Source organism: Trachinotus anak, unplaced genomic scaffold (genome assembly GCF_046630095.1).
Source record: "Trachinotus anak isolate AG129_WGS33_773 ecotype Australia unplaced genomic scaffold, CSIRO_AGI_Tana_v1 ptg000008l, whole genome shotgun sequence".
Classification (NCBI taxonomy): domain Eukaryota; kingdom Metazoa; phylum Chordata; class Actinopteri; order Carangiformes; family Carangidae; genus Trachinotus; species Trachinotus anak.
In genome coordinates, this window is record NW_027273859.1 from 11,066,814 (window position 1) to 11,087,130 (window position 20,317).

The 20,317-nt window shown below is 39.5% G+C and overlaps 2 protein-coding genes across 5 annotated transcripts in view; both read right to left on the reverse strand.

Annotated features, from left to right (window-relative positions):
• Positions 1–7,340, reverse strand: part of LOC139623923 (phosphatidylethanolamine-binding protein 4) — a 49,720-nt gene extending 42,380 nt beyond the window's left edge. Inside the window, exons 1-3 of the mRNA XM_071482578.1 lie at positions 7,173–7,340; positions 5,753–5,856; positions 5,351–5,483 (exon numbers count right to left, since the gene is read on the reverse strand). Coding sequence (XP_071338679.1) covers positions 5,351–5,483; positions 5,753–5,856; positions 7,173–7,175 — 240 coding nt within the window. The 5' untranslated portion in view covers positions 7,176–7,340. The remainder of the gene's footprint in view (positions 1–5,350; positions 5,484–5,752; positions 5,857–7,172) is intronic.
• A 67-nt stretch (positions 7,341–7,407) lies between these two features.
• On the reverse strand, positions 7,408–19,893 carry LOC139623917 (rho-related BTB domain-containing protein 2-like). 4 transcript variants are annotated; one of them, XM_071482569.1, is made up of 10 exons: positions 19,774–19,893; positions 15,833–16,034; positions 15,523–15,626; positions 15,254–15,439; positions 14,166–15,106; positions 13,947–14,065; positions 12,822–12,972; positions 12,616–12,704; positions 11,651–11,756; positions 7,408–11,386 (listed from the first exon to the last, which is right to left on the reverse strand). In XM_071482569.1, exons 1-10 carry the CDS (start codon positions 19,791–19,793, stop codon positions 11,166–11,168), a joined length of 2,139 nt encoding a protein of 712 aa, XP_071338670.1. In that variant the 5' UTR covers positions 19,794–19,893; the 3' UTR covers positions 7,408–11,165. The 4 variants fall into 4 exon arrangements, with proteins under 4 accessions (XP_071338670.1, XP_071338671.1, XP_071338669.1 ...); XM_071482570.1 differs by lacking the exon at positions 19,774–19,893 and adding an exon at positions 18,508–18,578; XM_071482568.1 differs by lacking the exon at positions 19,774–19,893 and adding an exon at positions 17,988–18,272 and having other exon boundaries at positions 7,408–11,371.
• Between the last annotated feature and the right edge of the window lie 424 nt (positions 19,894–20,317).

The window sequence follows — 20,317 nt, forward strand, 5'->3', positions numbered from 1 at the left end:
AATACATTTTCATGGTAATTGAAATCATATTTTACACACAGAGTAAAAGTATTGCAGCCTACGCACTTAGACCAAATGTAAGGTGAAGGAATGCCATGCTACTGCAACAATGGGGTACAAAAAGGTAGCTTCAAAAAATAAAATAGACAGTCAGTATACAGATGAGTGCATGGGTGAGTGGAGGGAAGAAGACAGGAAAAGAGGTGAGAGAAATAGGACAAAAAAAATACAGCCAATGAGATATAAATGTGTCAGGTGCAGTTTCACTTTTCACATGCATGAAAGACATTTGCACATATCCTTTTGCCCTCGCTCCTGCCAACTGAGGGCAAAACTGAAACCTTGCAGTGCTACAGTTTGTATGAATAGCTCTGCTTGCACCTGTAATCGTCTGCATGCCACACAAATGCTTCCCGAGGTGCAAATTATTCTTCTGTGTGAGATTGTGGCTTGAGAGGTTTATTGCCTCTCTTCATTCCACTAAATATGCACAATCAATCGTACTAGTAGAGGAAGGTTGTAATTCTTTCCTCTTCAGAAGCCTGCATGAATCATATATGCTGTGCAGTAATGGGCAATGACTGAATGGAGGGGGACACGGGTCAGCTTAACATGGTGTTATAATGACAAAGGGGAACATTAGCTAAGGAAATAAACTCTCTGAATCTCAGCCAAACACACTGATTTAATCCACCACCCACCTGATGACAGTGAATATGCAATTAGATGGATATTATAGTACATGTTTCACTTGTTGACCCTCACTGTCATGTAAAGGCTCAAGCAAGTGCCTTGTCTGTTTATCAAAATATACATCCTTGACTCTTCACTGAATAAAGACCATCGCCTACTGAAAATAAAATCCCCATCTTTGCGTTCTCACATCCCCTACATGAAGACCTATCAGGAATCCTGCATGGGTGGACATGTAGGCTTTCCTAGGAATGACAGGGTCTGCTAGAGAGGAACCCCACCCTCGCTTTCTCCAGCATGCCAACACAGAGGAGAGTGGGCAGCGCTGAGACGGCAGCCTGCCGTGGGCACTGCCAGGCTTAAAGCTGCCCTGTCGTCATCAGAGGCTTGCAGAAAAGAACGCTGAGATTCACCAAAAAAAGAGGAGGGGGATCGTTGCATTTAAATCCTCTCTCAACGCCCCCACATGTTTTAGCAAAGCATAAAAATCATTCACAGAGAGAGAGAAAGCGAAAAAGAAAAAGATAGAGGGAAATAGAGAGGAAACAGCTATTAGCAGCAGTAAGCAAGCTCAAGAGATCATAGTGAGGCAGCTCTAATCGCAGTAATGGTTTAAACCCTCATTCCATCCACCAGATGCAAGAAATGTCTACCCAAAAACAAGGCTTTGAAATCCCCCATGTCTAAGAATGTGCCCTGTGGCTATGGTCCTTACTGAAAAAATAAAAAAAGAAAACAACTCCAAAACTGTCTCCACTTTTGGAGCAACTATGAGGTAAAGATAGCTCCTGTGGCCTGTGTTGTTTACGCCAAGAACACCGAAGAAAGATGTGGGAAGCATCCATATTAAAATAATGTGTAGAGTATGTTAATACACACACACACACACACACACACACACACACACACACACACACACACACACACACACACATATATTTCAAAACAGCTGTATAGCAAAGTCACAGTATATGCTTTTGGTCTTGTAAGTCATACTAAAATTCATGTAATCGCACTGTTTGCAAAATAAAAGAATTCAGAGAGCTAGACTAAAAAAGCACTACATAAATGCAGTCCATTCATACAGGTAGCAGAATGTGACCAAAAGATAAATTTTACAATGTTCTATGCAAACTTGTTAATACCATTGAACTGTGAGCTGACCTCCTTAACTCTGAGACAGGCTCTATAACAGCACACAAATGTGATTTACAAAGTTGGATTCTGACTAAACATATTCATCTTCTGAGTCTAGAAGAAGTTGGTTCCAATTACAGGTTTGGTTCCCTGCTTCTGAGAATATGTCTTTGTTGAGATCATTCTTCAGAGACACTTTATACAGCAAAGTGTCACAGTAAATCAAACATAAGAGTTGGTTTGGAAAACCAGTGCAGATGTTATGAGAGCACAGCCATGGCTCTCGTGTTAGACCTGCTGAGCATGTCATTTACAGGGATGACAGCTCCTTTGCTAATATAAGTCTCTATCCCTAAGGTCAAATAATAATTGACATCATTACTACCTTTATGTGTCAGGAGTCATTCCTACAGCATCTATGTCTTATATGAGAATTCTGATTAAATGAAATTAGAGTGTCTTCTGTCTGTCATTATGATTGTTTTGACACTTTTTGAAGTGAAGGTTTTCTGAAGCTGAAGTTAACTGATGCTTCTAGTCACTACTAAAAAAAGCAACCAGAGGTGTGAGACTGGAGCAAGAAGCAAAGTTTTTTTTTTTTTTTGACACAAGTAATGTCCTTAATTTCGACTTATTATAAGGTGACTGTGCTATGTAATTTTGGATTTTGCAGCTCAGACTATACAGTCAAGAAAAGCTGGTGACTATTTGTGGCTCTGCATTGGTACAACCAATTCAAATGTTGTTGCAGACAATATCACATGTAGTGGAACAAAATTGAAATCACACCTACGTTATAAATTCCCCTCAAAATACTAGCTTTATCCTTAAGGTCAAAACTTTTCTTAGCCTATATGGTACAATTATGGTATGTCAAAACCTCTTCAACAGGAAATGAAGCAGAACACAGTTTCATTATCTACCGTTGCTTCTTTTAGAGTTCAGAGGTTGATATATTCATAAAATTAAGCAAAAGAAAGGTCATGTCAGTGACCTTTAGCAATCTGTATTTCCATCTCATTACAATGATTTCTAAACATGCTCTCATGAAATAATATCGTCAGGGCTGTTCAGTTTCTAATCTTTATAACCATGTCGCACTAACTTTCGGACTGAGTCATGTTGTTATATTTTAGTCCTGTCAACCAATACTTATCGCTTGTATTGTACTTGTATTGAATGTACTGTAGATGCTTTTGAGATATTTGACTGTAATCTGGGCTTCTAAAAATGGTTCATTAACACACGTGCCAGGTTTTACTCACACATAAGTTCAAGTGGTGAATCGTTGCTCTGAAGTTTGGACACAGAAATCTGCAGTTTCTGTGGCCCTTTGCTTTTGTTTTTGGTCATGAGTACCTATTTAGAGGCGTTTTTATGGGACTACTGCCCATTGCGCTCCATTACAATTACTCAGCAGGCATGCATCCCGTCCCAGTAATGAAGTGGGTGTTACAGTGGGTGGATTTGAGCTTGAACGTCCACTATTCTGTATTCCTGCTACTGGGTACAAGGGCTGAGTGGCAAAGAATAGCAGCAGCACTGGCAGGATGGCACAGTGACAGAAAGCGTGGTGGACCAGCAGACCAACCACAGAACCACAGGCAACAATCTGAGCCTTCAATAGTGCGTGTTTGCTTAAGTGTCAGGAGAAATGGAGAATTACATTTCAAAGCCCTGTAAATAAAGTTTGTATTGATTTAATCTAACATGTAATCTGTTTTGCTGTCTAGCACTGATTCTAGCAATAAAAGAGAATCATGTAAGACAGCATTATAGATAATACGACCATAGATCAAAAGGAGTTTGAGCAAGAGAAGGGCAATAGATCATGTTCAAGCTAGACTGCTTAGCTGTGGAATTCATACACTAGCTCCTAAATCGAGGTGGCTTTCAATTTTAGTTTTCAATTTACAGATATAAGATTTGGTGTAATTCCATTGTCAACTTCAGCAGGGGCTCTGAGGGCTGAGGGAAGTGTATCTCTGTCGCTCAACAACAAAACTACACAGAAGATGGCTCACTGAAACATACACATATAAATAAATGAATACTACACAGATCATGTGAATGAATCTCTGTGATGATTCTATGCCTGGCACTAGATGAACATACCACAGGATATTCAAGCCCTACTTCATGTTCTGTCGACCCATTTTCCAAACTTGTGTCTCTTTACAGCTCATGTGGTATAAAAGGTATTTAGTGGCTGTGCTGTGAATGCCACGCTCTCTTAAAAGCATTTAATTCATTTCGGGTTCCTATGTTATCATCAGCTAAATAACGTTCTGACACTGACATTTTTTTGCAGTCTTTTACATCAAATGTATCTAAAATTTCAACACTACATTAGAAACTTTAAACAGTACATTATTTTGGATTCCTGCCTCCAGTCATTTTGATAGATGAATTATAATTAGTTATCGATGTATGTTATTCTGCGTTGTCTGAGGGTTACTGGGTTTTTAAACTTGAGCAAAAGTTATTTTATTCTTAAACTTGATTGGTCATTTAAGAATACTGTTTCATACACTGATTGTCTAAAGCATGCACAGCTTTGTTTGCTGTCCGCTGCAGTTCATTCTAATAACTGCATCTGACACCTCACTGAGGCTGGGGATTTATTGTCTATAACGTCACTAGTATGCTTAGAGTTTTTACCCATCAAACCTGAGCTATTATCAGTTACTGAATTACGGTATGTCAATGACAGCATTCCTAACTTTACAATCCATGTTATCTGACATTCAAAATAGTATAAACTACAAATGCAGATACAACATAAGTGGGGTTCAACACAATTTTCCATCGCATGTCTCATGAGTATGAGGTGCTAGCACCCCTCTCTGGTGGTACACATTATTACAGTGAAATAGTAATCCGTACCAGTGGTGCAGATACTACAAGGTGACATAGAGTCTTAAAACTGAAGAGTAGACTGACATTTAAAATATTGATTTTTTTTTATTTGTATTGTTTATTATTTTGTCAAATATTGTGAACACTTTGTGTCTTGTGACTGTAATCCATGGCCTACTCTGCTGAGGTTGAGAGGGTGTCTGTTTTATCCATTACTGCACTCTAGTGTTAAAAATAAGCATGTGCATGCTTGCCAAGTCATACTGATTGCATAAAGACAAAACTTCTCTGACAGCATAATGTCAAAAACATCCCCCAGCAACTTTTATCATATTTCAGACCCCTTTCTGTGAGATTTAATGAATACACTTCTGTTTAATAAGGGTGGAGGAATTTTATGGTGATACAGATAAAGATATAGAGAGGAGGATTTTCTTTTAAAAACTTGCTAAACACTGCAGTATGTAGCTTTAATATTGAAAAATGTGCTGATGTACTGATGAACATCAATGTTTTGTGTTCTGTGACAGTCCACTATTTAAAAAGAAAAAGGGGGTATTGTTCTTTCATTTAATAACCTGCAATGTAGTATTATTTAAATGCTCTGAAACCCCCAAAACAACACAGAACATAAAATTACACACACACACACACACCTTACCTTGTGCGCTCCAGAGAAGTAAATCTGTGGGGCTTTCCAAACTGTGCTGACTTTCTCTCTGAGTTTCCGGCTCTTTGGAATTATGAGGCATTCGTCGACGTCCAGCTCTGGATAGATCACTTCTAGTCCACCACTTCATTAAAGAGAGATAAAAACTGAAACTCATTCTACACAGTGCCGTATTACATTCTGTACTGAGGGTGAACAGCCCCGATGGCCAACTTATTAAATAAGGTTCTGATACTGCCATGGGCATAAAAGTGCTTAAGTGCAATACTTTGTGAGCAAAAGAAGCTTCAGATCAGGTTCTTCTATCTTTGCCATGTTAATTTTGTGTATGGTTTACCTGCCATTGGCATAACACTATAGTCACAGCTCTCTGAAGCATCATGATCTACTTACTGACAGAAGGAAGAATCCAGAGAGCTCAGGGTGTCTGATGTTGCTTCCACATGGAAAAGGCCAGAAATGCAGGTGCATAACATCAAAAAAGATCCAAGTGCAGCCTGCAGAACATCAGCACTCAGTCAGGCATAAAGCAATTGTTCTGAACAAAGTTTTATTGAGGAAATGTTCTAGTTTTGGAATCTGTTAGATTTTAATAGTACTGTTCTTTTGCCAAGCAATATACTGTAGACTAGCTGCCAAAGCAGGCCTGTCTATAGAGGCAGGCTGGTTTAGAAGAGCATCATACTGTTTCAGTTCAAATGAATGACCTGTACATGTCATTTATCTGTCAAGCAGCACAGCTGTTGAACAGTAAATAAAAATTGTGTTTGCCAAAGGTGGGAAGTATCTGGTACTTAAGTGCTTCTGAGATATAGCTTTGGTGTAAGCATGCAGGCATGTTAGCATCTATCTATATATAGCAACTATTTATCATTTAATGATATGTGATATTTTGTCAATAAATTGACCAATTGTTTGAACTATAAAATATCAGAAAAAAACTAAAATACCAGAAACAAGATCTCAGAGTTATAGATGACCTCTTTACAAAGTTTGTCTGAACAACTCCAAACCTAATGTCATTAAAAAAAATGAAATGGAAGGAAAGTTGAAACGTTTTGAGACATTTAACATTTGAGAAGCTGAAACCAGAATTTAGTAGGCAGTTTTCCTTGATACATAAATGATTAAGCAATCATCAGTTTAATTAGCAATTAATTTTCTGTTGATTGACTAATTAGATCAGCCGTTCTTTGATGTATTTACTTCATGAGGTTGAACAACGTGTGCTACTTTATACATTTACATTTCACAAGATATCTAAGCCTATGAAGTCATTTCACCTATGCAGTCTGGGCCAATCAGAGCTCATGTGTACACCTGACTCCGCCTACACCTTTTGAACTAGGTGACAATTCGCAGTAAAACACTGCAAATGACGAGAGGAATCCTAATTTACATTTAAGAGATAAAAAACACACTGGTCTTTATTTGTATTTATTCATTTCTATCACAAATGGGAAGACGAACTGTACTGAAAAAAAAAAAAAAAAAAAGAGGTCCCGTGCTACGTAGGTACTATATTTAAACTTGGCTAACCTGCAGGGCCCTTTCATGTCATTACCTTCAAACTTCAGGCTATAATACAAAAGACACATGACTCACTTAACACGGGAACGACATTTTAGAGCAATTTGCGGCATTTTTTATAAAACACTCAATAGCACAAGTTTCGCCTTCTCTTAGTTTGTTTATATTTATGCAGTGTATCAGGTTACATGACGACATGGCTGCCTACAACTTGTCAAGTGACCAGACATGAAATCAAACTGTGGAGGACTGCAGCACAGTATCCAGACTGCATTCACATTACCATCTCTCTGAAGCTGTCCACTTGTGTTTTGCGGCTGATCTCTTCTTCTTCTTCTTCTTCTTCTTCTTCTTCTTCTACTTCTTCTTCTTCTTCTTCTTCAGACGCTGTCGCCGCCGCCGCCTCTGCGCAGTGGAGGATCCCACTGACGTGTGAGGCTGCAAAAGTTTCATATGACACAACTAAAAGGGCTTTAAAAAAAAAAAAAAAAAAAAAAGGACTGGCGCGATGCTCAAACTGCACACGTTGTTCCTTTTTTATTTAGTAAATATTACACATTTTCAAGAACACATGCTACAGAATTTCAGATTTACAGCTCCTAAACAATAAAAACAGCTCTTGAGAACAAAAATACCTGATGACTAAGGAAAATGTCATCTAGGCTTTGAACACTGAGAAAACATTCAAGTTTTTTTTCTTTTCGTTTATCGTTTTTTTGTTTTTTTATTTTCAACCATTTCTGAACAAGGCCTCTTAAACTATGCAGTAGTGATTGTGCAGCATATATAATATATTCCTGGTGCTGCTAAAGCTCCCTTTGGTTTGTGCTTCTCTGCAGCGGTGATATTAGCACCCAAACATATGGAAAAGGGCCCCAGTGACAACTTCTTTGTAATTTATGATCTAATCTTTTTTCTTTTTCTTTTTTTTTTTTTAAACCTGATGTTGTCTACCTAACTAATGATGTTGCAATACCATCTAATGCAATTTGAATAGAACCTGGTGCTACAAAGCAGTGCAAGTTTGTAGTTTCAAAGTCAGACATTTCAGTATGCATAGTACAAAAACAGTACCTACTTAAACTATGCAATAGCTTGTATCAATTGCTATGCTAAGTTTGATTTGCAAGTCATCCCACAGTTTATATTTACATGTTTGAGTTAGAGTCTAACTTCCAATGGCCACACTGTCTCAGCATTTTGTAACTATGCAGACTCCAAAAATGGAGCTAATTAGCTTAAAGCAGCTTTAAAATAATTCAACAAAATTGAAATCCCTGCGTTCATTTCATGGTTAATGTCATAGATTGATGGTTTGTTATTGTGTTAGTCAAGTGTGGCCTTGATGACCAGAGACTTTAATTAGTTTTGTGTTTCGGCTTTAAAACGACATAAACCCTATGCAGTGTTTAAACTGAAGCACACTCATCAGACTCCTCATATCACACGCTGACTGATTGCTTTACATCCAAAGTATGGATTATGTACATTTACGAATACACACACAGCCTAGAGAGCACCATGGTAACTTAACATATAGCAGACAAACTAGTAACCATAGTAACACTACTTTACATTCGATACCATACACTACACTGTACATTAAGGCATGAGGTGTTGTTGATGCAAAACATCAGCAGTAGATTCAGTGAGAAATGCAATGCACTGAGGAATGAAATGCATGAACTAGCTATGAACTTTATCAATCACGCCACCAAGGCAAATCATAACAAAATCCACTCTCCTGATGTTAAACTATTATAATAAACTGTATTTGGTGTGAAAACTGGGCATAATTGTTTATTAATCAAATAAATAAATTAATTTATGAATAAATTAAAACATTCAGAAACATTCAGAAAAGAGGTGGCTGTAAAAGAGTACCATGCTCCTAGTGGCTCATCCCTCTGCCTAATGTCTGACCATGTACGCCAAAAGATTTGAACTATTATGACAAAATGACAGTTCCTATGTTTAATTAGCAATAGACAGAATTAATGTAATTGAAAACAATTTGAAGCTACTGCTTAGAGCACCAGCACCATCACTTATCTATAGCTTACACTTTAAATGACAATGAATAAACTTCGTCTATTTTTCTGAGAGCCCTGTTCATGCAGTGTAGTTAGGTCAGGAGTTATTACAAGCAAGAAATTGGTTTTGTGACTGAACAGATTCATACCACTTAATCATTTGAAGCTCTTTGTTGGGCTCTATCTAATATCTGTCTACTCAACAACTGTATGGAAAAGTATAACCAATCATATGCATAATTAAAGTAAGCCTTTCTTTAACATATGCTGCGAAGAAAATGCTGCAATCAGAATTTACTCTTTTGATGACAATGGTGAGTTTATGAATGTACCATAAGTCTTTATAATGTAATTTATATAAACATGTGTCTACTTTGCACTGTAATCCTATTTTACTATTATTTCACTGTTTGTTTGAACTGCCTGTAATTTGCATGTATACTACAGTATATAATAGATGTAACTGGAGGTCAGCACAATGAGTATTCAGTTATTTTAAACAACAGTTTGTAGCTGCACAGTAACTAAATGCAAGTCGGATAAGTCAAGTCTATATTCAGTATTTGTATTACTCAGTAATACTGTATGATTCTGCTCACTGCCTGCAGTGCACAATATTATGAAACTGCACATTAGAGTGATGCAAGTTACTTGCAGTTCATTTGATATTTTGTACAATTTACAATACTACCCATCTTCACTGAGCACCATGGTTACAAATCCAAATAATGCTGCAGTCCATCCTACAATCAGGTAGATGACAATCTTAAACATATACTGTGAGGTGTGCAAAACAAATCAAGACAATGATTTGATCTAAACCTCTTCACAACTTTTTTTTAAAACATTTTAAAATATCGTGGTCTTGTATCCTCCCCAGTTCCTTTTTTAAGATTTGCTGCAGCGCATCATGACACCATACTGTCTTTAGTGCCGTTCATGAGGATGCTGCTACTGGAGGTTCTTGTGTGTGTCTCTGTGGAGGAGAGTCCAGAAAGTGCTCGAGGTGTGTAAGAGAATATGGATGACTTCACCCAGGCGTGAGGAAGCCTCTTGCATGTACAAGTCTCACACAGCCAACTGCAGGCAGTCAGGGGGCATCCTCTGATCAACTAAGATAAATCTCTAAAGGCCAAATCACCAACAGTGACTGACACGTCGAACACACCGTCACAGGGGAATGGTAATGTACATGTGGTCACTTCAGCTCTGGAAATGCTGCTGTTGGTTCTGAGATGCATTATGTGATGTTTTCCAGGATGACAGTGATCAAGCTGATGGGACCATTCAATGTAAATCTGAAGGACTCAGGAAACATGTGTGCCAACAAGCCTCATCAAGCAACGCATAGGAAATAATAGCGGTCTGGTTTGTTTTTGCTGGCATTTTACAGAAAATACAGATATTTTCCTTGATTTGGGATCTCTTGTGTCTCAGGACACTGAATGCATTCATGTAAACTAAAGCCCTTTTGTGACAAGAGGTCACAAATCACAAGATCACAATACGTAAACGCAGAGTGTGTCCAGACTCACTTCACTTTTCGCTGTGCAAGCCATACACAAACATTCAAAAACAGAATGACTGTACAAAAATAAACTTGCCAGTGTTTTCATTTATGCATACATGATCATAGTCAGCATGGTTAGAGTGAATGACTTCAGTAATTAATTCCTGGCTATATTATCATTACATCCTGTTGATGAGATCATACTGTACACATAGTTTGGTAGATTGTACAAACACTTAAGGGCAAAGTGTTATATCTCTGAGACTTAAGTTCTGTGTTGGTTTGCTGGTTGTTGCAGCTGATAAGCAGCACTTGGTTATCAGTTCACGTTTATTGATGATAATTATGATCATAGGTGGGAAGTTCTGTGCCAGCAGAGTCCTACTTTTAAAACTTAAAACTCAGATGGTGGAACATATAACAATCAGTGTGTGTTGTTATTTGCGCCAGTTACACTGTGCCATTTGTCAGTGAGGTTCATATCACTGAGGTTTGAGTCTTGTGTACACCAAGCTAAAAATATTAGGAACAAAACTCGACTTTAACTGCCAGATTGAGCTGACCTTGCAAACCTGGAGGAGTGCCGTTTGACTGCAGAGGCAAACAAACAGGAGGAGAAACTGTGTGCCTGAATAATTGGTGTGTACCTAGTCAGCAGTGCTCATCTTCTTTTTCTTTTACAACTCCTGTCCACATTGAAGTACTCCAGAGGGGACCCGGCCTTACCACTTGGTCAGATGACAGCGGATGATCCAGAAGAAGGAGAGTTCGAGTTAGGGGAGGAAGGGAGGTTCCAGAAGAGCCACTTGCGTTTACATTGCCGCCTCTGGTACAGGTAGTCTTCCTTGTCGCGCTCTTTGCGCGCTCTTTGGTAGTGGTCATCCTCTTTAAGATACCACACAGGTGGCCAGCGATGTTTCTCAAAGTATTCTTGGTTCTCTGCATCAGAATAATCTGTTTTAGGAAAATGCTATGAAGGAGACTGCACATATCACTTGGAAGACACAGATTTGAGTTATATTTGCATATTTTTCACAATATTCTATTTTAAATATTGTATACGTTGTTAAAATTATAGTTTGCGTCTTCAGAAATGCGTCTTCATGCATTGCAGCACCCAAGTGGCTTTGTTGCCAAACTGTATGTCAGGTTGGTGTTTAGTATGAATGAGACGGCATTAAAGGTGGCTAGTGTGCTATTAGATCACATGTGTAATACCTGTTGACTTGGCCTTCATGTCTCGGGGAAACTTGCGGCAGACACTGTTGTAGTTGGTGCAGATGTGGTGGAGACACCAGCCAGTGAGCTGCTGGGCACCATGGAACTGTCAACACACAAAAATCATTGTTTGTCATTATTGTATTGGTGAACTATTTCTGTGGATGACAAGCATTGCTGTGAGATTTTCCTGTTGGTTTGGGTGCAGACATCTCTTTACTTGAGCGAAACCAAGATGGGCAGGACTAAAATGCCATGGTAACTAATGCATGAATGAAAAAACTTTGATTTATATTTGATAAGAGGACAGTGGACATTTTAGGTGACCTCAGGTTCAGATTGTCATGTTGCATATACCTTTATAAACATCCATCAGCTTCAGCTGCAGTAAATTATTGCTGTGGTTTGTACTAAACTGTCCTTAGGTGATACACTTATACTTATACTTAGCATGTTAGCATTAGCATGCACATTTTACTGTGTTGGCATTATTATGGCCACTGAAGTACAGCTAAAAGGTGACAGTATTAGGCCTCTCATGTCCTGCAGTATATGTCTGTGCATATTACTAAAGAAATTAGTGATTAATCAAACTAGTAGCCCCTGAGGATATTTGCCTTGTATGTAATCCAGCCTTGCATTCGACACTGATGAGCTCGAGCTGAAGTGAAACTACTGAACCAGATGCACATCTGAGTCTGAAGGATGAGATAAACTATAGTGCTGAGCCTCACTCCTGTGTCCTCAATGTCCACTGCCCCAAAGATCCTCCGCCATTCATCTTGCCAAATAGCTGACTTGCACTCTGAGAGACTGCATTTCTTACTCTTCTTGCTCCACTTCAGTGCCTCCAGAGCAGTTCTCCCTGAGAAATGCCCTCATTCATAAACATACAATTCACCGAAGCATTATGTAAGTGCTTTACTTGCTGTCCTTGTTTTGAGATGACTGACAGGTCACGCTACCTGGGCCATATCCAAGTACACCAGCACATCTCCATCAATGTCAGCCCCCATCATCGCTGCCTCCGTCAATACTGTTACTGTGTACAGTTCTGAAAGAGGCATAAAAGGGAGTCGCTATAGGCATTGACTTAGAAACACACAATTGCTTTGTGTAATACAATACAATCCTGTGGTTTGCAGGGTAATTACTATATCAAATGTAATACCTGTAAGTGCAACCAGGTGGGGGAGGCAAAGACGATTGGCAAGAACAATAAGCTCCATTGCATCCAAGTCAGGCCGAGAACAAAACCGCCCCGTGTAGAGATATTCTAGCACAGCCCTCATACAGCTGCGAGTTGTGTTGGGAAACAGCACCTTAGAAAAAGGAACATGTGGCAGTCAAGTCTTCGGGCACTAGGCTTTTGTTGTGTTTTCCATTTAACAGAAACTTTTTTTGTGATGTGATGTAAATGAAGGAACTGTACTTATTTTCAAAATTGCTATTTATGCAGTAACAGCAACAACAGAAAAACAAAAAGAAAAACACCATGAAGTGTCTCAAAGCTGACTATTGATCAGAACATTTAATAAATCTTAGAAAAGGCATATAATTGATATTTGATCATTTGAAATGACTGTATCTAAATCTCAAACTGCGGAAATATTTTATTTTAGTACATGTAATTATCTTTTAGTCATATTATTAAAAAACAAAGGAGGTGAGCTCACAGAACTACATTATGTTTGGATTACAGAAGCCACTGTAATTGTATTACAACAGATCTGCAATCCTCTAATTTAATTATACTTTGCACACAGACCACGTAGTTCATTGGTGCTCTACTTGGGGCAGTAGATGTATTGATCTTTGCTGCACTAGTGTGCTTTGTGTAATTATAAAATAATTACATTTTAAATACTACTGCTTTATAAATCAACTGGCAATGAGAAGTCCACTGGAAATTATGAACAACATGGAACAAATGTTTTACCTGGCTCTGACTTTGGTCTGCACTTCAGCTCTGTTGGTCTAATTTCACAGCCCAATAAACTACTGATGTAAGGTGACTTATTTTTTATGTGACAGTGTCTATTTTATTATGACTTCCTCAGGCTTAGCAATTATATTATTTATTTTAGGCTATATTACTTATTTTAGTGGTTATCACTATTTATTATTTTAGGATATTATATTTTAGGATGCTGCTATATGGAGTGCTGCTGAACTAAGTGTCATTGTATTGTTTTATCAGTGCAATGACAATAAAGTATCTATCTATCTATCTATCTATCTATCTATCTATCTATCTATCTATCTATCTATCTATCTATCTATCTATCTATCTTACCTCTTTGGTGCAGCTCTCCACAAAAGGCCCGCCAAACATAGCTGCCATCCAGTCACAACTAGAGATGAGTAGAGGCTTGTGAGCCATGATCGTCCCGTCGTCTAGCTTGAATACTACATCTGCAATACAGAGGTGAGACACTGGTAGCACCTTACACCTGCATCCACTGTATTTCAAGTAGAACACACGAACACACACGGTTTAATGATTTCCACTCACCAGAAAAGGTGCCTTTAGCCAAGCACTCCTTGACTCTGTTTGTGCGCCGTACATGGAAGGCTTTGGTGATTTCTTGGTTCATGAAGGCTTCATTGTTAAGTATGTTTGCCACCATCATCCGCAGGTCAAAGACCTCCAGCAGCTCAGCAATGTGTGCAATGTGCATTAGCTCTTTCTCATTCTCGTCTAGCTGACCTGTGTACAGGTAGCGAAGTACTGCTCGAAAGGGACCAAGCTGCATGGACTGGTCCATGTGTACTACAGTCATGGGCCTAGGGCTGTATGTTAGAGGGTCATCTACCAGCTCCTCCTGGATGCTGACGAAGGCTCGGCTCCACGAGGACAGCAGTCTACCCCGTCGCCCCCCCTCAGAGTCTTTCAAGGTCCCATCGCTAGTGCAGGCCCTCAGGTTGGCCCTGTCTCCATCATCACTGCTCTCGCAAACATCAAAGCTAGCAGCACGCATCAGCAGTTCTCGACCAGAGAGAGGACCACGAGGGGGCCTTTCAGTCTCCTCACTTTGTGTGTCCATAATAAATAGGTCGTAGAACTTTGAAGAGGATGTCGCCAAGTATATCTTGTGTGCAAAGATTTTCTGCCGCTCCTGCAAAACCAGAATGACATCAGCACAGTGTGGGTCCTCCAGGAGACCGACTGGATGCTCCTCTGTAGTGGTTGGGGGAGGAGGCACAGTGATAATAGGTGGGGGAGGTTTCGGTGGCAGGAAGGGCGCCTGAAGGAGAGGTCGTTGCACATTTCTGAGGTGAGATTTCCAAAACTGCAGGTGGCGGCGAGAGATGAGCGCAGCTCGGATAGCATTATCAAAGACGTCCTTGACTCCAAATTGAGCAACAACACTGGTTTCATAATATGGCACTCCCAACTCTTTGGCCACCTCCCGGCCTCTTTCTGGAGGGAGAATCTCATTTGATTTAATGGGTCTGAAAAAAAAAGACAGTATTTCAAAGGCAATTCAAGTACTAAAAATAAATAATAACAATAATAATAATAATAATAATAATAATAATAACAAATCTCAATCTCTGACTTCAACATGAAAATTTCAAATTCTTGCATTGTAAAGTTACCTAGCTAAAGGCCTCCGTGCCCTGTTCACTGCCTCCAGGTCAGCATAGCGCAGGTCCAGCTGACAGCCCACCAAGATGACAGGAGCACGGGGGCAGAAGTGCTTGATCTCAGGGTACCACATTGTTTTCACATGGTACAGAGAGTTGGGATTGGCGATTGAGAAGCACAATACCACCACATCAGACCTGAAGAGAAATGCAGGACAAATAAATTCTCTCAATTCAGACAGCACCAGAGCACGTGCTGGTGCACTAACATTGTAGCTCACCTGCCATATGCAAAACGTCGGTCCTTATGATGGTCTCCAAAAGTATCCCAGAGCCGAAGGGACACGCTGACATCATCCACTACATCTCTGGAGCGCTCTAATACCTAAGAAGAGATAACACATTCATTCATACTTAACCACCACTTTCTGTAAATCAATAATGAATGATTGCAAAGCTAAAGGTACATATGATGCTTTACTTATAAATCTAATTTAGTCCAGCCTTAAAAGTCCCACCTTAAAATCATGTTTTCATATTTAGAAAAAAACATGCAGGTAATCTTGGTAAAGTCATAACTTGCACACTCACCTCCTGGCATACCCTGTACTGATCAATTGCCCAAACCGTGGGCACATGTGTAGCGAGTAACTGGTATTGAGTCAGTGTGGCATTGCAGGCCCGGGCGCAGATAAGGCGGGTCTTTCCAACTGCATTGTCTCCAACCACCACACACTTGATAGTTTCAACGTTTGGCCTCTCATAGTCCATATCAGAATCTGTCAACTGGGACCTGTCCAAATACAAAGGAGCGCAGAAAGCTGCATCAGCACCAGAAATCCTAAACTATTGTCCTGAACAGTACAGGAACATGGATCAATATGGACATTAGACACTGTGACTACTCCTCATCATCTGCACTGCTTTTTCTGCCTGCAGAGCTATCAATGGATGGTCTCGTGACTTCCCTGTGCCCATTCACAAGTTCCCTGTCCTTGTTCCTGATGTAGCAAAAAATTTAAAGGGACAAGCAAACAAAAAGGGGGCACTTTGAAAAAAAGAAAAAAAAGAAAAAGGAGTTTACAACAGCCCTGTACTGCAAAATAACATGACTATTTTCAACACTTTAGTTAAATTAGAAGGGAAAAGCACATTCAGTTTCAAAACAATTATTCATTTCAAAATAAACAGTTTGTCTTCTATGGGTTAATCAAGGCTGATACAATCCTATCCACATATTTCTGTAATCCCATCACCATCTGCAAACCTAAAATAATTTTCCCCGTTTGCGGTTCCTATATTACAATCCCAACAACCTTGACTTAAAGCTTAGCTTCAGTCAACACAGCCCTGATTCATAGCAATGAATGTTAGAAATCTGACATGCACAAATACTCCTTCATTAAATGAAATGGAGGGAATAGGTAAACAGACTATTTCTGTCTCTTGAAAATGGTGGCTGATGATTTAGGTGCCCGGACTGGTTTCCTAGGGAACTGTAGACTGTGTCTTTGTGTGTCACAGTCTATATCAGACAACCCTCCATGTATCATACTGATAACGATTTTTCATTTTATCCTTCAAAAGCAGCAGCATATAAATATGACTGTAACTGCTGTGGTCCTCAAATGTCATACTGGTGTAGTGTTCTTATTTTAGTTCATCATTTGTGCCCCCACTGCACACAGGACATTTAAACTCTGTGTAGTGAATATCCTCGGGTCCTGCACTTAGTCCTGTCCTGTTTGATTCCCAGATCCAGAGTCTATGTGCTTAAACACCACATCACCATTTGAGTTTTGCGTCAGCACCCCCCCCCCCCCCCCCCCCCCCCCCCTTAAAAGAGTTACTGCACTGGGAAGCTTTGATCACACCAGTCATTCATATTTATATCCACAGATACTGCTATGTTCTTATGAATGAGACCAGCTGGACCTGGTGTCCCTGTGCCTGCCAGGACCCCAAGGACCCCACTATAAAAGAAACAACTACCCCCGTTTTTCACTATGATTCCTAAAGCATCACTATTGGTCACCTACACTACAACAAAAGGTCTGACTCTCTGATGACGTGATACAACCACAAAACAGTATTTCACTCTTAAAACAAGAATTTTATACAATGATTACACAATGATCTAAAGATTACTACCCCGGATTACTATGATTTTTTTTTTTTTTTTTTCACTTGCAGTTCGCAGCCATTCATGAAATCAATCTTTCATGGACTGTCCTATCTGCATGCCTGTAGGCTAGGTCTAGATATGTAGGCTATATCTATTTATATATGTACATATAAAGATTTGACAGTCTGACCTTAGGCTGGGCCTGTGTAACACAATAGAGATACACCGCCTCTAATAGCCTATTGCTCATTCCTGTTAGACTGTAACACTGCGCAACTCCCGAATTAATTAATCATTTTTGATATGGTCAGATATTCTATATAAGCCCTACAGCGCCTTCGGCCTACCCTCTTACATACATCGCCATTAAATAGGCTTGCAGCCTCAGTTATCATCCATAACAAAGATGATAAAATAGTGCATATCCTACCAGGAGGACCGCACAGTCCCTCCACCACCGAGACACTAGTCATGAGGCTCTGCTGCATTACACGTTATGTAACACCCCGTCACTGACTCTTGAGCCTGTTTATCTGGCTCGGTGTTCATCGCAAAACCAGCGACTGGGAGGTAAAAACCAGTTCGATCCCTCTGCAGGATATGTGTCAATTCTCCCCTTACCGCAACATAAGGAAGTGCTGCATCGGGTTGGTCGACGAACGAGATAAAAAGCAGGGCTCCATCGGATGCGGCTTGCACCTGAGGGCAGCTCGTATTTAACTTCATCTTCAAGGCAAGGTGAACGAAGCTTGAAAAAAGGCGGCCGACCGCAGATGTTTCGGAAGAAGTCCTCTGGATCAGCGCGATAAGTCCGATCGCACTGCCAAAAACGCGAACCCCGATCTGGAGCCTGTCGGTGCGTTGCAGAGCTGCAGCTCTGACCGTCATGGAACCACCTCCACTTACTGTAAGGCCTCCGTAGCTAATAATAGGCAGGCGCACCGACGAAAAAAAAACCCATTCATTACAAAACACTGATCCACTTTAAAGTCGCACAAATCCCATTCCACGGCTCCTAAGCAGCCTAGATAGACTGGCCTCCAGTCCAGCACTTTTTAAATCTCTCCCTTAAAAGAATCTGGATTGTACTTTGCACACTGTGTTTATGTTTTGAGTTTGATAAAAAATATATCATACACACCTCATGCACTCTGGCTTAAATAAAGTGTGCACAGTATTACACTGCAGATTTCTGCATGGACAATCAGCCTCCTTGAGAGGCTAAAATGTATCAGGTCTTTAGCTGTTAAGCCAGTGGTTCTCAAACTTTTTGTTTGTCAAGTGCCCCAAAACTGACACAAATTAGGTCATGGACCTCCATCTGATATGATTTTTGCTTTTAGATGTTTTATTACAGAAAGTGTATAAAACCCATGACCAAAATAGTCATACATTCTGTCATTACATTACCTATGGATGGAAATGTAGTGAAAATAAATGATTCCCCTTTTTGCCCCAGGAACTCAAGGACGCCTGGGGGCCCCCTGACCCCACTTTGAGAGCCCTGTTTTAACCTTTGCATTATGGAGAAAACTAAACTGATCTAAAATAATATAGACTTAAAATGTTCATTTATAATTGTGAATTTGCATGTATAAGTTCTAGTATATTCAAATATAATGAGCATAGATAATGGAAATTAGATTGACGCCCCTGTTTGAGTTTTGTTGCTCTTTTACTCCAGTGATTTAGTGCTGCTTTTATACAGCTGGGGACAGGGACAAATATTACAGACAGGTTTTTAAAAAATGATTAAAATTGAAGTAGCAGCTGAGGTATCATGATTGCTACAGGAAATAGGTCAAGCACATGTCCCCAGTTTGTAATATCTGTCTGTCTCTCTGTCTTACTGTTTCTCTTTAATACAGCGTTTGATCCACTGCAGTAGATCTTCTTTTATTACAGGTTCAACTATATTGCATAAAACTGACTACAATCAACAGCTATAACTCGATTTTTTCCTCACCAAATTACAGTGTAACAAGACAGTTGCCCTTTTTTAGCCCTCGATGTTATTTCTTGTATTTTACTAAAATCTCATATCACTGATTTTAACTGCCTATTTAAGACCAATAAGGTCATTCAGAATAGTTAAATCTCTATAAATCTATGTTTTTGAGTTAATAAACTTGTTCTCAAAAATAACAAGTGTGTGGAAAGAATTGTCAATTCCACCCATGTATATTAAATTCACAGTTATCATGGCATTAATCTTATTGGTATAGTTTAAATGGCTCATTTCTTGCCTTTAACAACACTGATACATGGCCCTTATTGGCAGTCAGTTTAAGTATTGTTAAGCAGTTTGGGGCAATGCAGTTACTCGAGTGATAACTCAACCTCAAACGGTGCGGAGCAAAGAAATGACTGACCATGATTGGTCTTGGATAAACAAAAAACTACTTACCACTCACAGGTGACATCCATGGTGTGCAGATGGTGGACGGCCTACTGAGAGAGAGAGTTTTCACTGTCTGTGAGATAGCGGTTGTTTCCACTCCAGTTCAGTTCTCTGTCCTCACAGCCTAAGATGATGCAGTTTGGAAAAGGCTTTAGGAAAGAGTTATTTTATCTTTTTCCTCAGTCACTCTGTGTTTCTGCCAACCACATCACTCAAATTACACAGTCGAACAATGCAATCCACTGTTTGTACATATTAACTTTGTCCCAGGACCAAGAGGATCAAATTACAGTTGACCTTTATACTTGCAATTTTTAGAGTGCATTAAGTCCAAAGCTGAACTGCAGTTGTTGTTAAAGAAAGGCCTCAAATTGATAAGATGATTGCAACAAGCGTCACTCTGTGATGATTTTGTATCCTATTGCATTTCTATTTGATTGAGTTACTTGTTTGAGTGTACAAAACATGTTAACGTTCCTAAATTACCTCGGCCAACTCACAGAGTGAAATACACTTTTGGTGTTGTTCTGGAGGACTGGATGATACTGAA

Excerpts from the sequence above, each read along its gene's own strand:
- LOC139623917 (XM_071482567.1), bottom strand. The coding sequence starts at position 18,049 with ATGGAGCCCTGCTTTTTATCTCGTTCGTCGACCAACCCGATGCAGCAC. Across the intron at positions 15,627-15,832 it reads AGTACAGGGTATGCCAGGAG|GTATTAGAGCGCTCCAGAGA; the intron begins GTGAGTGTGCAA and ends ATCTCTTCTTAG. Across the intron at positions 11,757-12,615 it reads TGTACTTGGATATGGCCCAG|TTCCATGGTGCCCAGCAGCT; the intron begins GTAGCGTGACCT and ends GTGTGTTGACAG.